The following is a 17,612-nucleotide window of genomic DNA, read 5'->3' on the forward strand; positions in this document are numbered from 1 at the left end:
GGACAATATGATATTATTAGTTCTGCATTTGGTCTTAAAGGGGCAGCGTCTAATGAACCTGCTGGTGATTGAGCCATTCATTCGAATCGAACAAAAGGCAAATAGAAAATATTCACATCTCTTGAATGAATAATTTTAGCTTTTGTAAGCATTAATCTATCAATTTATACAGTGAAAACTATGCAGTGTTATTTTACATTTCATTACTTTATTAGATTTCTTTGTAGGTTTGTTCTTTCTAAGTAATATTAATGTTAGCAGACCTTCCGAATGCCTGCACACTGGTCCATTTACAAAAAGATGTTTTATATTTTTGTTCAAACATTTCTGTTTCTTTTGCTATAGATATTTAACTTTTCAGATTGTAAATCCATGTTAATTATGTTCTTATTTATGTTTAAAAAAAAAAAAAAAAAAAAACCTGTATAATAAAAAGAACCGGTAAGAATACCGTTAAAGTGCCGGATCGATAAGCAGTATCGGCAAGAGTAGTAATACCGTTAAAACGATACCCATTCCTATTAGTAATACAGTGGAAATTAGTAGATTTGGTTAGCATGTTGATTTACGGTGTGTGCACCTACATTTTCTGGTGTGCCGCTAAAATTTTCAGTTGGGGGCCACTGTGCTCCTAGTGAAAAAAGTTAGTCTGGAGCCCTGCATGTATTTTCATTTATTGATTTAGATTTAGTTTTTTTCTTCTTCTTGTACTTGGATGGATGTATACCACAAAATCAGCTTTGCTATGCAAAAGTGAAATACAAATTCAAATTCATGTTGTCGTTTTTTTAGGATGGAATTTGATGACGAGGACGGAGAGGGACCCAGCAAATTTTCAAGGTAAACTTTTCACATGTTTACAAGCTTTTTTTTTCAGACAAACAAGTTAGTCCATGCACCATGTCCTTTCTTTATATTTTCTATTGCTTGACCATGTCTTTCAGCTGTGCCACAGAGTTTGTGCCATTTCAAGACATCCTTCATGTTTTGTTGCCCTCAACTTATGGTTTCCTTTCAGTTCATGTTCTTTTTAAAGGAGCTGTATCCATAGTTGCGCTGCCACTGACGGTAAAGATGCTTCATTGTTAGCTGTAGCATTAGAATGGAGACACTGACCTCTGCTGGAGAACACTCCAGCAATTTCTCTTCAACTTAGAGGAATGGTCTTACTAAAAAAAAAAAATGCTGTTATTATTTGCTAAAACTTTATTGTTTTTTGTTGTTGTTCAAAACAAATATGGGGGGGGGGGGGTAATTGAATACGTATACTGACAAAAATAATGCAGAAAAGTCAACGTGTGCACTATATTTCTAGAACTGAAAGTTATGTTCTCAATGAAGAACTTTGATTTACATCTTATCAAATCTTATTAAAAAACAACAGCACACCTTTTAATATAATGTATATTACACGTTATTTATTACTATAAATATAATTATTGTAATTTTTGGAATTATTTTATAATTATAATAAATAATTATTATAACATTATACAATGGCCATATATATATACATGATATCTTGATAGGTCTGTTGTATGAAATGTACTAGAAATGTGTCCCTTATTAAGTGACATAATTACAGGACATATGGCATTTTTTCTTAATCTCTAATTTCTTAAATACAGTGGTGCCAAAAAGTATTTTCTGCAGACTAGCTTTAATATTTTATGTAATGCAATGCCAGCTTTTTGTATATAATGCTGCAATGAAATTTAGAAATTGTTTAGTGTGACAGAAGCAGGGTTATTGTAGCGTTTAACTGAAATAAAATAAAATATATAAAATAAAACTTATTTTATTTTAGGTAGTTACCAAAGCAATATTTCTCATTTTCATTTAGTTTAACTTGATGTACTAAAATAACAAAAATCCTAAATGAAAATTACTAGAAACTAAATGGACAGACATAAACAATAATACCATTTAAAACAATAACTAGTAAAATGGCAAAAACACAACAGAATTACTGAAAAATGTTTTATACAAAAATAGTATATAAATTGTATTTTATATATATCAATTGTTATATGATACTCAATTGTTATTTGAGTATCATTGAGAGACTATTGATATATACAGTACTGTAATAGTCTCTCAATCTTACACAAATAATAATTGTTGGAGCCACTTTGTGAAGCAATTTAGTCAAGAGTGAGTTTATATTCTGGGATGCAGACACTTCAGATTGTTTAGTTTGTCTTTTTTTATTGTTTTTCATTATCCAGTGATCTCAGTCCATTATTATATTACCATATTCACACACTATCTGTAAGTCAAGGCATTCAACATTAATAAATGCGGTTCATAATCATTTCATTTTAGACACAGTCATAAAATGTAAAAATTATGATTTTAAGATATTTTCACGCTAATTTTATTAAAAATTTGAATCTTTTTTTTTTTTTGCCCATCAGGTATGACGATGATCAAATTCCTGGTGATAAGGAGCGTTATGCCAGGTAGGGCTGTCTCGGGGAAGTTCCCTCAGGATAGCTAGAAATCAGGCCCCTGCTGCTGTCAGGATCAACCTCATTCTCTCACCTTGGCCTCACAAGCGAGCGACTCTGTTTAGATCTAATCTTAAATGGGTGTTTAATTATCCTCCGCTGACACTCTCATCTGAAATTGTCACGTTGCTTTGAGCCATTGCACTCCGTGGACTAATACAGCATCCTGGCTTCAGAAGATTGGTTTGCATCTGTCAGCATTCAGTTTATTACCAAAGTCTCAGCTAAATCACAAGAATGAAGTGAAAAAGTCTTAAATTATATTCGCTGGCACTTTTTTAACTGAATGTTTCGGTTGAAGAAGTGTTGCAGTTCATCAGTCCAAGGAACTTTTATCTAAGTTTGACAAGAAAGCACAAGCCAAATAAATGTATTTCTGTATATTGAAAGGAAAGAGTCCTGAACGCCTCCTTTACAATGATCCATAATTATTTATTTCTCAATCAAAGTCAACATCGAATGCATTTAAGTACGTGAGGGCAACCGTAAGTAGGTGGCGATTAGTGAAATTTCACAATTGTAATTCCCAAAGTGAAAGGGGAAAGATGTCAAACATGCTACACACACACACACACGCACAAATGCTTTTATTTTTATACTGTATAAAATATAAACCAAGAGTTGGAGAAACTTAAATAAATTTTTAAAAATAAAATCAAGCTGAAGTGAATCAATATGTATTTTTTAAACAATAATTTAAAAAAAGTTAATGTTTTATGTAGTAGTGCTGGTATATGTATATAAGTATATAATAATAATAAAAAAATTATATATAAATAAGTAAAAATGTGCTGTGTGTTTCTCATTACATGCCAATGATGGCAGTATTGTTCCTTTCTCCACCCAGAGAGAACCACAGTGAGATTGAGCGTCGCCGGCGTAATAAGATGACCCAGTACATCACAGAGCTGTCGGACATGGTGCCCACCTGCAGCGCTCTAGCGAGGAAACCAGACAAGCTCACCATCCTGCGCATGGCCGTCTCGCACATGAAGTCCATGAGGGGAACGGGGAACACGTCAACCGATGGCGCTTACAAACCCTCCTTCCTGACTGAACAGGTGATGAATGACTTGAAAGTTAAACATTTGATAGACATCAGTGGATCTCAACTGATTTAGCTCCGATTCAGTTTTACATCGAACACTCAAAAAACAGGGCAAAATGTCTTAAAGGTCCCATGGCATGAAATTTTCATTTTATGAGGTTTTTCAACATTAATATGAGTTCCCCTAGCCTGAATATTGTCCCCAAGTGGATAGAAATGTTGATCGGTGTAAACCCGAGTTCTGGCTGTCTTTCTCTGCCTTTGAGAAAATGACAGGCCAGACGAGCCAATCCTGAAGTCTCCTGGTTTGACGTCCAAGCAGGAACGGTTACCTCCCTTTCCTCCGCCCAGAGAATCTGGCACGCCCATGCAAACGCTGGAGAGATCATTGCTTGTGAACGAGTGAACGCTGGCAGTTTCTCAGTGTTTGGATGTACAAATGAAAACAGAAGTGTTTTTTCAGTTCCTTCTGATCTGTGATCAGTGATTTCTGATGTGTAGCTAATTATTTATTATTTGTGCACACACTGCGGCTTCTCTCTCTCCAGACAGAACGGTGTTTACTATCTTGTGAGTCAGTGTTTTTGTACGTCCTCGTCGCGTCTATCTGTTCTAAAATGTGCATACAGTCGTTTCTGCTCAACATCAGCAGAGTCACATCTTTAGAGATAAACCTCACACACGCCGAAGCTCGGACTGCACTGGCCGGTCGGCCTTCAATATCCCCGACCCCCAGTACTGCATCTGGCCCACAGCGGAGGCACCAAACGCGGCGCGAGATTAAGCAGAAGGGGGGTAAGCGTGAGCATATTCAGGCTAGGCAGCTTTCCCCACAATAAACTGGATTACATTCGATTACTGCTGTTGTGTCTTTGTTTGCGTTGTGTACTCAATGCGCGTCACTGATGCTTTTCATATGATAGGAAAATATCTAAAAAATAATGCTATTATCAACACTTACTCGTAACTCGTTCATCTCGACAGCTGTAATGGTACTTTGCATGTGTTTCAAAGTTGGTAATAATGATGAAGACGGACTCGGTGTGACTTGGACTTGTGTTTATTCAGAACTCTCAGATGCAAACACAATAAACTCGCGCTGACTGACAGCGCTCTCATAACTCAGTAGTTACTATAAATAACTTTGTTAGCAATCGCTCCGTCTCCGTGATGTCCGGTTCGTGAACAAATCATTCTTTTGAATCGGTTCTTTTTAGTGAACCGAATCAGTTCACCAAATCGGACTGAATCGTTCTAAACGGTTCGCGTCTCCAGTCAGCGCTGATCCATAATTTACTAAAGTTACTTTCTGACATGAATGACAGTCCCTCCGACTAAAAATAGACTAATAACCTGAAGTATATGCTGTAACTACAACAGTTCACTGAACTGAGACTGACAGAACTGATGTGAAGTGAACTCCGGTCCATCCGTCTCTCTGGCAGCAGCTCGTGCGTCGTAGACCTCGTTAAACCACGCCCCCTCCGCTCATTTCAAATGCAAAGATGTCAGCCAATCACAACAGTGGGCGTTTTTACTGAAGTCTCACCGCAGACACGCCTCTTGAAACAGGGCAGTCAGCCACAGGGCAAACAGCAGTATAGAAAAAATGCCTTTTATTTCTAAATTATGACATTTTATGATGTAAAAATCATACTAACAATATAAGAACACCTCAGGAAACATTATAAAATAATAGAAAAATGCCATACCATGGGACCTTTAAAAATAAACATTAGCATTTATTAACCCTATGAAGCCTAATGTATCATATTTGATGTGCAAATTTCTAAAGCCTCTACATTTAAATAGATCAATATGATCAGATTTGCTGTGAAATCTGTTGCACACAATCTACTTCATGCCTTTTGTCGTCTGATTGATTCATTTGAAACTTTATTTACTGTCACAGGAACTGAAGCACTTGATTTTGGAGGCGGCAGACGGCTTCTTGTTCGTGGTGGCGGCTGAGACGGGCCGTGTTATCTACGTGTCGGATTCTGTCACTCCCGTTCTGAACCACCCACAGTCCGAATGGTTTGGCAGCACGCTCTTTGAGCAGGTCCATCCAGATGACGTAGACAAACTGAGGGAACAGCTGAGCACATCTGAGAATTCAATGACAGGTGAGAGACAGACACTTATTACTGAAAGATATTTGTGAACAGGAAATTATTGGGCTTCTCTCGATTCACTGCTGCAGCTCAACATGTCTGGAGCACGAATATTAACTGCTAGACAATGGCTAGCATAAATGTCAAACTTTAGTCATGGTGTCAGACTCAGCACTTTGGAATTAGCTGATCCAACATATTTTTATCTCAGTCTGGGTGAATTCCCGGCATTTCATATTTTTGGTGCCTACAACACTTTCATATACTATCTACTGTCTTTACTATCCCTTTTGGTCAATTCAGTGCATCCCTTCTGAATAAAAGTACAATTTTGGTAACACTTTAATACATTTTTTAACTAGTTGCTTATTAGCTTGCTTATTGGCTGTTTATTAGTACTTATAAAACACATATTAATGCTTTATTCTGCATGACCATTTTCTACACCCCTTAATCCTACCCAATACCTAAACTTACACGATACAACAACTACCTTACTAATTATTAATAAGCAGTAAATGAAGAGCTTATTGAGCTTTTTTTTTATTAGTAAGACTAATTGTATCAGTCTTAATGATCACAAGATTTTAAATGGTGGTTGTTGTTGTCGTGTGTGTGTGTGGTTCAGATAAACCCTACGCCATGGGGACAAAATGTCATTTTTTTTGTCCCCATGAGGAAAAAAGGCTTATAAATCATACAGAGTGACGTTTTTTGAAAATGTAAAATACAGATAGTTTTCTGTGAGGGTTATGTTTATGGGTTAAGGGATAGAATATACAGTTTGTACGGTATAAAAATCATTATGTGTGTGTGTGTGTGTGTGTGTTGTGTGTGTACATGTGCGTGTAGATGTATACACACATACAGACTAGGGCTGGGCGATATGTATATTATAATGATATAATATATACAATAACGATATGTATTGCGATAGACACGTAATCGATACCAATAAAAAATGCGTTCGATAAAACATGCAATAATTTTTTTTCCGGAAGAAACCAGAGGTTGCGAAGCAAGTTTGGTTGCATGAACAAAGGCACTCACTCTCTGGTAACCTAGCAATGTAGGGAGTGACACACTAACAGCCAATCATGTAACAGTATCATGTTTGGTTGTGCCATATCGTTGTCTCATGTTGGATTTTTCAGTAACAGAACCGGCGTGGAGTGATAAGTGGAAAATGAGTGCCTCAGTGAGCGAGGAAATTGATGATAAAACAGGAAAACAAGTCAGCTCGCCAGTATGGCAGTTTTTTTGGATTTTATAAGTCTGACCATAATCAGACCAAACTTGTTTTACCACCTTAAGCCTTGTTTATACTTTCGTCTGGCTCTGCTGCACGAGCCTCCGCTGACTTCATTCGTCCGTTTGGGGTCAGCGCCGTTGTGCTATTCTTTGAAACGACATGGAGAGGTACTCTGTATCTGTACCTTATGACAAAGCATCTAAACGATACAAAGAAATAACGGAGACACTGCAACTTAGTGTGAAAAGATAATTGTTAAGTGTTCATGGTGATTTTAGACTTATGTTTACATTTTGGAGTGTTTTCCATGGTTGTGTTGACATTTCTGCCTTAATAATATAGTAGGGGATTATAATCAGAGGAAGGTTAAGTTTAAAATGTATATATCATTTTTTTTTTCTCCTGGTCCTTATTTTAAATAGTACTTAAAAATATAAATTATTATCGATATTGACTGATATGAAACACTTATATCATGATACAGTTTTCAGCCATATCGCCCAACCCTAATATAGACAGCAGATTGTCATCTTCTACTTATACTCTGTGTGTGCCATGATATTGTTTTTATCTACCTCAGATCAGTAAAAAGTGGCTATATTGTTTTAAGTCTGAAGTGTGATTGGCTTATGCTATGGAGATCATCTATATACAGTAACAATTGAGAATTCCCAGCGATGCTCGTGAGTTAAACTAGCAACAAGACACATATTTTTGATGCAAGAAGTATTTTAAGTGAACATCAAAGATGTTCAGCAAGTGTTGAATTTGTCCTCTTTAATATTTCTCCGAAGGGAACATTCAGACACCTCATTAGTATTTGAGGCGAGAGCGAGTCAGCGGTAACTTGAATCAACTGTGAGATTTTCAAACAAACCACTGCTTGTTTATGAAACAACAAACAGTTGAAAATCAAGCTAATGATCTTTGTAGAAGAACATAATTGCAAAAGTTTTCTTTTTTATTTGAAGAATGTTTTAAATAAAACAAAAACAATGCGTACGTGATCAGAATCCTAAAATGAGTTTAGTGGCATAAATTTATGATAGACATTCAAGACAATGTTGAGGTAAACGGATGATCATATGCAGATGTTGTACTGTAATGTTTAAGTACAGATGATTTGTTTGTGTAGAATTTGCTTCGCTTGAACGGCCTGTTTCAATCTCATCACAGAGGTCAGGACTTTGCCTTGGCCCTTTCAGACATGAAAACCCACTCTGTTAGATGTCATAGTGAGGTTGCCCGACCCATCTTTTTTTTGGGAATTTAATCATATACAGATGCTTCGACATTTTGCTGCCAGATTTACTGGTAGAATTACATATTCCCTCTCTTTTAAGCACCATGCTTTGCAGTTCCAGTGAGGTTTTAGTGTTGGAATCCCCTGATTTATTTTCTCCAGATAAAAGCTTTGTTTTTCATCCAGAAACTTTTTTTATTTGTGCATTATTCATGCAAGATCCTGTTGGATGCCTGTTTCCATCACCAAATAAAACAAAATGCAAATTGTCACTCTATCTCACAATTCAGTTTTTATTGCAATTTTGAGTTTATGGGCCCTATCATACACCCGGTGCAATGCGACGCCAGACGCAACGTAAGTGTTTTTTGCTGGTTTCAGCCCGACTCTGTTATCATTTTCATTTTTGAAAATTACCTTTCATGTTGTGTGCAACATAATTCTAAGTCTGAATGAAAACATCCTGCAAAGTTTTAAATCTGAAAGTGCACCATATATTAAGTTATTCTCTCTCAAAAGTAAGAGTCGAGTCAATAAAATTCAAACGAGTCGCAAGCCGTTTCGTTGTGACGTCACAACGACATATTAGCATATTGCCTGTACACTTGCGCGCGCATGCTGCGCAGAGACCAGGGAAACCTTGAACACTGCGGCGGATACTGGATAGCATCATGTTGAGAAGACGCTGTGCTCTACAATGTGTTTATTGCGTTTTATATTGTAAAGGTCTTTGGCTAACCGGCTAACTCGCGTTATTACTGAAATACTACTGTAAATCAGCTGTGGGCTGCAGTGTTAGCTATGCACTGTTATTGATACAGTTCCCACATGTGCACCGCAATATATTAGACACCGATACACAGGTTTGTTGATGGAAGCACACTTGTTAATGCTGATGGTTAGGAACAGTTTAAACATACCTCAAACTGAGTAGCATCACTGAGAAACACCATGCTCAAGGTTCGGGTTGAATAACTAGTTCTTCCAATGTTTCATCGTCGATTCGGACTCGCACTGGGATTTATGTAAAATCAACGTCATCATTACTGTCTTCACAGTGTGTACAATCGCTGAGCTAACAGGAAGCCTCCAGACGGTGCTGAAGATCAGTTATGGTAATGGCGTTTGTTTCAGAAATACGCGCTGTACGCGGTAGACAAATCACAACAGACTTTGAGAATCATTGAACATTGTGGTAATGTACAATGTATATTATGAGAAGGTGAAACTGTTTTTTGACCTTTGATGCTTGTAAACCTGTTGTTGGAGACCACCAAATCAAAATTAGGAAATTTTAAAATAGCATAATAGGGGCACTTTAAAACGGAAAATTCACTCGTGCCCACCTGTTCGCCTATGGGCGTGCTGGTCTGAAAACGAGGCGTGTTTTGAGGCTACTGAAACCGACTGCGGCATTGACCAACAACAACCTGGTCTAAAGTCAATGGCGCAGTATTTTTTGTGTTATTTAAAGGGCGCGTTAGTAATAAGCGAGTGCACAAGGCGTATACACTCTGCTTATTACACACACAGGGATGCGCAGCAACACACAAACATTTTTTTCTAAATATTAAAAATAAAAGTATTCCTCTCTGAAGAAGCTTTCAGTGTTTATGTTCGCAAATTCCGCCATTTAAATAGCGAAGCCGCCATGGTGCAAGCACAACTAGCTTTTAAAGGGAATGGGAGATGAGACTCTGATTGGTTTATTGCATGTTACGCCTAAAACAAACCCATGACTCAATAAGAGACTATGTACAACTATTTTGGACAAAGCTGCGCGCAGACCGTTTCTTCCGTCATTTAAAATAGCAAAAGAGGATTCGGACACACCCAAATTGCACCTCAGACCATGCACTCAGAACCTTAAAATAGGGCCCTATATCTCACAATTCTGACTTTTTTCCCCCTCATAATTACAAGTTTATGTCTTGCAATTTAGATATTATAACTCGCAATTCAGAGTATTTTTTTTATTTTTAATTCTGACTTTTTTCCTCTGAATTATGAGATTTTTCTCCTAATTTTGAGATAAGTTAGAATTGTATGCTAAAAAGTCACAATTACCTTTTTATTCTGTGCGTGCTGTAAACAAGTCTTTCCATGAGACTTTGACTGAGAACAGTTTTTTTTAGAGAGCAGTATTTTTTTCCTTTATAGCACCATTGAAGCAAAATTCATCTTCTAGTTGAAAATGTAGTTGGCTATGATTTGAAATGGACGTTTTTTATTGGAGTGTTTTATTTGTTTTTCTACTCCCTCCTCAATGAGTTTTGAGCCATTTGAGAGTTAATATCATATATATTATTAATATAATATCAAGAGAAAGCTGTTCATCAGCATTCCCATTCATCTTAATTGCAGTTGAAGACCTCTCTCATGCAAATGTATTCACAGGTAAAGAGGTTTTCTGTTTGGGCGGACCGCTCTTCTTTCTCTTTTTTTGTTGTTGTTGATTACAGAGGCTAGTGCTGTCATAGTGATACCTTTTTCAATGATATCTGTCAGATAGATAGGGCATTTTCTCCATGGTATTCTCCAAAAATTGCTTGCAGCAATCCCCACCGTAAATGCTTATTGAATCAAGCACATGTCTTCAACTACTCTAAGTTGAACTTGCCCACAGTAAATGTTTCACTTTGTGTTTCTTCACTAGAGGGCGCTAGACACATACCGCAAACACTGCCTCTTTTCTTCTTTTGTGGACACCTGCAAACCATGAGTAAACCATAAGATGAATTATTGTGCTCAGATACAGGTTTTTTTTTTGTACTGTGGGCAATCTTTCCATCTCGTCCTCATTGAAATGCTGAATATTTTGAGGGAGTCATATAATTTAAAACGCATAATCTGTGAGATATTCCTCTAAACACCAGATATGCAATCGGCAAGGTTATTGTAGTGTTGCCTTTCTTGGTTTTTATTTTTAATATTATTTTCAGGTTTAAATTTCAGATTAGATTCTGAAATTAGTCTCAGTTCAGCTGTCATATCAAGGACACATTTTTATTTTAACAATTTTTTAACGTTTATGCATTTGGAAGATGCTGTTATGATTAGTCTAATATAAAGCATGAATTTGATCTAAACAGTAAGTCTACATAATATTCACATTTGCAGTTCATAGGGGACATGCATACACAGCAGTTACAGCATGAAATAATATTTAAATCTATAACATTTTATATAGATTTTCTTGACTCTTTCTTACATTTGCGTGTTTATATCTCCCAGTTCTGACTTTATATTACTAATACGTTTATATTAGGGCTGTTAAACAATTAATCGCGACTAATCACATCCAAAATAAAAGTTTGTGTTTACATAATATATCTGTGTGTGCTGTGTTTAATTATTATGTATATATAAATACACACACACACACACACACACACACACACACACACACACACACACACACACACACACACACACACACACACACACACACACACACACGCATGTGTATATTTAAGAAAAAAAATATATGAATGAATAAATTATTAAAATTATAATTATTAATGATATAAATATATAAATTATATAAATATATATACATGCAACTATTTCTTAAATATATACATGTATGCGTGTGTATTCAAATATACATAATAGTTATACACAGCACACAGATATATTATGTAAATACAAACTTTTATTTTGGATGCGATTAGTTGCGATTAATTTTTAAACAGCCCTAGTTTATAGCACAATTCTGAGGGGAAAAGAGTCAGAATTGCGGGATATAAACTCACAATTCTGAGGAAAAAAGACAGAATAACGAGTATATCTCACAATTCTTCTAAAAATTGAGATATAACATCAGAGGAAAAAAAGTCAGAATTGTGAGATATAAACATGAAATTAACTAATTCATTAATAAAAAAAAAATGTTTTGTCTTTTATTCCGTGGCTTCCACAGATTGCTACTGCAGAACTGTCATTTTCTGCAATCTGGAAGACTCCGCCCACAAAAAACGTCATTGCTTTTTGCAAACATCTCAAATGATCAAAATCGAGGCTGAAATGTATTTTCTATTAATTGGAAATGGACTATCAAGTTGAGTGTGTTGAATTGTGGGATACAGTTTTCTCCCCAGAGTGTGCTTTGTTGTACTCCATACTGCATACTGCAGAAAAGGTATGTTTCAAACTGAGTTTTACATAAAAAATAGTTTTTAGTTTTAGTATGTTAATTACCCTGAAATGCTGACCCCCCTAAAGCATGCAATGACTTTATAATTTAATTATAGTGATAGCTGGAATGATCCAGTGTGGTCTCTGTCTCTCACAGCCCTTTTGCCATTCTTGTCTGATTTCCTTTTATTAAAAAGTTTCAGTGAGCCGTATGATAATATCCACCTATGTAATAAAACGTCTTTACAGTCGGACAAGTTGCGAGCAGGGCATTGTCACAGTTCATTATGCCAACCGCTCGTGAGATGATTATTTTGAGAGGACCTGTCGTTGATGTGGCTCGGACCACATTTAAATGAGACACGGGGTCAGAGTGTCTGCTGTTACTCACCGCAGTAATATGAGTGCTGTCAGAATTCGGAGTATTCACTTTATATGCAAAGAGGCATCTGTATTCGTCTCTGTATGATTTTAGTTGTGTAATTTTAGTCAGCATGTCTAGCTTCCAGTGGTTTGGCTGTGACATGAACACACCAATCTGTTTGTCTGTAATATGACAATTAGCATGTTCCTGGTGTCTATTTAGAAGGAGCCAAAAATCTGAGACCACATTGGAAATCTGACATTTTTTTTTCTTTTCTTTTAATTTTTACAAATAAATGTAATTCAATAAAATAAAAAGGGTTTTATGTTTATGCTCACCAGAGCTGGATTTGTTTGATCAAAAATATTGATATTGTGAAATGTTATTATAAGTTAAAAGGCCTGTTTTCTATTTCATTTATTTTTAGGGCCCGAGCACCGATGGTGTGAGGACCCTATTGTATTTGCTCAGCCTATTTTTATTCTTCGCCCAAATGAATCACATTTTTGAGGGCCTAAACATGCTCGAAAACTCATGAAACTTTGCACACGCATCAGAAGTGGTGAAAATGTACATCTGATATGGGATTCAGAATTAGGCGTGACAAAATTGCTCGATAGCGCCACCTACAAAATTTAAATTAAGCGCTGTTCAAGCTATGTTTCACGTACGAGTATGAAATTCGGTAGACACATGTAACAGCCCAATACCGACAAAAAAGACCCTGGCTGTAAAATCTGAAAACCCAACAGGAAGTGAAATATTTTGAATTTTCTCTGCTAAATTTTTGCAGTTTTTGCCATTTCCAGACGTCATACTTTAACGAACTCCTCCTAGAGATTTAATCAGATCATCATCATATTTGGTCGGTGTAATCTAAAGGCCTTGGTGATGTTAAATTGCGAAGATCTTGAGTTTTCCCTGAAGGGTGTGTCCGTGGTGGCCTGATAAATTTCGATGTTTCGCCATGAAACAGGAAGTTGTTGTAACTCGGGCTGATCTGCCCCAAACTTCAGATGTTTTATAAGAGTCCTGGCCTGAAGACATCAACATGCCAATTTTCAGTGACAGTCATAGCGCCACCTGCGGGCAACAAGAAAGGCCATGTTTTACACTGTGATTAACTCTTCATTGAGATGTAACCAGATTAACATCATATTTGCTCAGTCTAATCTTAAGGCCTTGGTGATGTTATATTGTGAAGATCTTGGATTTTCGCTGAAGGGCGTGTCCGTGGCGGCCTGACAAAGTCTGATGTTTCGCCATGACAGAGGAAGCTGTTGTAAGTCAGGCATACAATGTCCGATCTGCCCCAAACTTCATATGTATGATAAGAGTCCTGGCCTGAAGACATCTACATGCCAATATTCAGTTAGTCATAGCGCCACCTGCTGGCAACAGGAAATGGCATGCTTTACAATGTAAGTCACTCCCAGAAACCCATTTAAATATGCCATGAAGTACCAAACATGCTAGAAACACATTCAATCATGCAACACTTGGCTAAGTGCTAATGTGTGCGATTAACGCCACGAAACAGGAAGCTGTTGTAGCTCAGGCATACAATGGCCGATCTGCCCCAAACTTCACATGTTTGATAAAAGTCCTGACCTGAAGACATCTACAGGCCAATATTCAGTTATAGTCAAAGCGCCACCTGCTGGCAGAAGGAAATGTGGCACATTGAAGTGAGTTTGCCATATTTCTTCTATATTTAGCCGCTTAAATGCATGTCGCCCACTATTCACTGTTTTCCTGAGGCCACCGAGTGGCGGTGCATGTGCGAGGGCCCTTTCATCGCTGCTTGCAGCTTTAATATTTTATTTATTCCTGTGATATTCCTGCATCATTTTTCCAGTCTTCAGTGTCACATGATCCTTCAGAAATCATTCTAATATACTGATTTGATGCTCAAGAAACATTTATTATCATTATCAATGTTGGAAACCGTTCATATTTTTGTGGAATTGTTTTTGTTTGAATTAAAAATCTTTTTTAACATTACAAATGTCTTTTACTGTCACTTTTATTCAATTTAATGCATCGTTGTTAAATAAAAGTATTAAAGAGATGAAATTAAATTAAAATTCTGTCATCATTTACTCCCCCTTAAGTTGTTCCAAACCTGCATGAGTTTCTTTATGTTGAACAACACAAAAGAAGATATTTTGAAGAATGTTGATAGCCAGACAGTTGACGCTAGCCATTGACTTCCATAGAATGGCTACCGTCAACTGTCCGGTTATCAACATTCTTCAGAATATCTTCTTTTTAGTTCAACAAAAGAAAGAAATTCATACAGGTTTGGAACAACTGAAGGGTGAGTAAATGGTGACAGAATTTTCATTTTTGGCTTAAGTAACCCTTTAATTTTGTGCTCTCTCTCAGTTGTGCATATATATATATATTTTTTTTTTTTTTTTAAATTCACACACACACACAATCGACATTATTCAACACCCTTAACCTGGGAAACATTTTGCTGCCAAGAACAAAATTTTCTTTCAAAACAAAACTTCTGTCGCCTCTCTACTGCAATCTCTGCCCATTCCTCGCTTGAAAAAGCTTCCAGATCACTGATAATCTTTGGTTGTCATCTTACAACTGCTTTCTTTAAATTCCACCAAATATCAATGAGATTTAGATCTGAAGACTGTATAGGCCACTCAAGAACATTCTACGACTGATCCCTGAACCAAGCTTAAGTAGATTTGGATATATACTTTGGGATGGCTGTCCTTCAGGAAAGTCCATTGATCATCAAGCTTCAGTCTCTGCACCGAAGGCATCACCATCTTTGCCAAAAATGGCTTGATACTTAAAAGAATTCATGATGTCCTTCATACAGTCAAGATTTTCACTTCCTGCAACAGTAAAGCACCCCAATAAAAAGACTGGACCTTCTCATGTTTGATCATGGAGATTGGGGTGTTCTGCTCATAAGATCCATGGGTCCAAAAAGTTCCAGTGTGGTCATATCGCTCCATAAAACATTCTTCCAGAACTCCACAGGTCTATCCAAATGAATTTTAGCATATTCAAGTCGGCCATATGTTTTTCTTGGTCAAGAGTGGCATTCTACAAGATGTCCCAACATGAAGGCCATGCTTGTCTAGTGTTCATCTTATACTCTGCATTGAAATGTTTTGTTTCTTTTGCTCCTTTCATCAGGTCATCTTGCAAGTCTTTGGCAGTAAATTGAGGGCTTTTCTCAGTTGCTCAAACATTTTATTCCCCTTAATGATATTGTGATTTTTCTTCAAAACCATCAATGGTTTTCTGGTACAACAAATTTTAAACTTATGAATAATAGTCTCTAGGAGCTTTTAGTGTTTGGAAATCTTCTTGAAGCCATAGAATTTATAATGTAAATAAAAAATGTGTTCTCTATAGCAGTGGTTCCCAACCACGTTCCTGGAGGACCCCCAACAGTGCACATTTTGGATGTGTCCTTTGTCTGACACACCCACATCAGGTCTTGGAGTAGCTACTAATGAGCTGATGACCTGAATCAGGTGTGTTTGATTGAGGAGACATGCAAACTGTGCACTGTTGGGGGTCCTCCAGGAACGTGGTTGGGAACCACTGCTCTATAGCTTTTGTTGAGGACTCTTTTGATTTGGCCTTATTTGCTACTCAAGTTTAGCACATGCATGAGCTAAATGTATGTATGTGTAAAAGCAAATTCAGTTTTGTTTTAGCATTTCCAAAGGCTTAATTGTGTTTTAACATAGTTTTGTGCCATACCATACAAATTTATGACTTAAAAACAGCATTGTTCAAGAATTATGACGTGTATTGCAAAAGCTGTATTACACCGTTACTCAAAAGCATTGACATTATCAATTTTAATTTGCCACTAAACAAACAAAAAAAAAGTTTTCTAAAAAAAAAAAAAAAAGATCTTAGTATCTTTCCTACATTTGTAAATTATTGCAGTGTCCAGGGGGTTGAAAATTTTTGATTGCAACTGTGTGTGTATACACACACACACACACACACACACACGTATAATAGATATGTATATTTGTAATGAATATTTGTGTCATTTTTGTTGGTGAGCTCAGACGTTTGGAAACCACTACACATCATGTAAAAATTTGTACATCTCCAAGGGTTGTTAGGAATTTCCTTTTCCATCAAAGAACTTTGCAAGTTTAGAAGGAATTCTGTTCTTGCTGAAAGTCCAGATAAAATATGGCGGTCTTGATGAGGTTTTGATAACCTCATATATTTTAGTGATAAAGCGATCAAATGAAGCGGCCAAGGGAGATATTTTCCATGTCTCCTCAAACTCTGCTCCGCTAATGTGTTCTCTGTGCTGGAATGTTAAGGGTTGGCTCTGCATACATAATTGATTAAGAGTGATTTGGGCGTGTGTGTGTGTGTGTGTGTGTGTGTGTGTGTGTGTGTGTGTGTGTGTGTGTGTGTGTGTGTGTGTGTGTGTGTGTGTGTGTGTGTGTGTGTGTGTGTGTGTGTGTGTGTGTGTGTGTGTGTGTGTGTGTGTGTGTGTGTGTGTGTGTGTGTGTGTGTGTGTGTGTGTGTGTGTGTGTGTGTGTGTGTGTGTGTGTGTGTGTGTGTGTGTGTGTGTGTGTGTGTGTGTGTGTGTGTGTGTGTGTGTGTGTGTGTGTGTGTGTGTGTGTGTGTGTGTGTGTGTGTGTGTGTGTGTGTGTTGGTTGTGTGTGTGTGTGTGTGTGTGTGTGTGTGTGTGTGTGTTGGTTGTGTGTGTGTGTGTTGTGTGTGTGTGTGTGTGTTTTTTTTTTTCCCTGAAGTGGGAAATGATGGCTGGAGACATCTGTGAGATCTTGCACACCATCCATCAGACCACACAAAACACCTGTGTGCAACTACACAATCTGTTCTTGTCTCATATACATATTCCTATATACATGGAAATGCTTTACGTGAAGCCTGCATATGTAATGGATCAAAATAGTATTCTTT

The 17,612-nt window shown here is 37.0% G+C and overlaps 1 protein-coding gene across 4 annotated transcripts in view; it reads left to right on the top strand.

The window, feature by feature from the left end:
* arnt2 (aryl-hydrocarbon receptor nuclear translocator 2) overlaps window positions 1-17,612 on the top strand; it is a 103,797-nt gene that overhangs the window by 17,457 nt on the left and 68,728 nt on the right. For 2 of the 4 annotated variants that reach the window (XM_079811097.1, XM_079811096.1), the window contains exons 3-6: window positions 793-840; window positions 2,418-2,462; window positions 3,358-3,571; window positions 5,471-5,684. In XM_079811097.1, the coding sequence (XP_079667223.1) occupies window positions 793-840; window positions 2,418-2,462; window positions 3,358-3,571; window positions 5,471-5,684 (521 nt within the window). The remainder of the gene's footprint in view (window positions 1-792; window positions 841-2,417; window positions 2,463-3,357; window positions 3,572-5,470; window positions 5,685-17,612) is intronic. The other 2 variants (XM_079811099.1, XM_079811098.1) reach the window with 1 other exon arrangement.

Source organism: Gobio gobio (genome assembly GCF_949357685.1).
Source record: "Gobio gobio genome assembly, chromosome: 2".
Taxonomy (NCBI): domain Eukaryota; kingdom Metazoa; phylum Chordata; class Actinopteri; order Cypriniformes; family Gobionidae; genus Gobio; species Gobio gobio.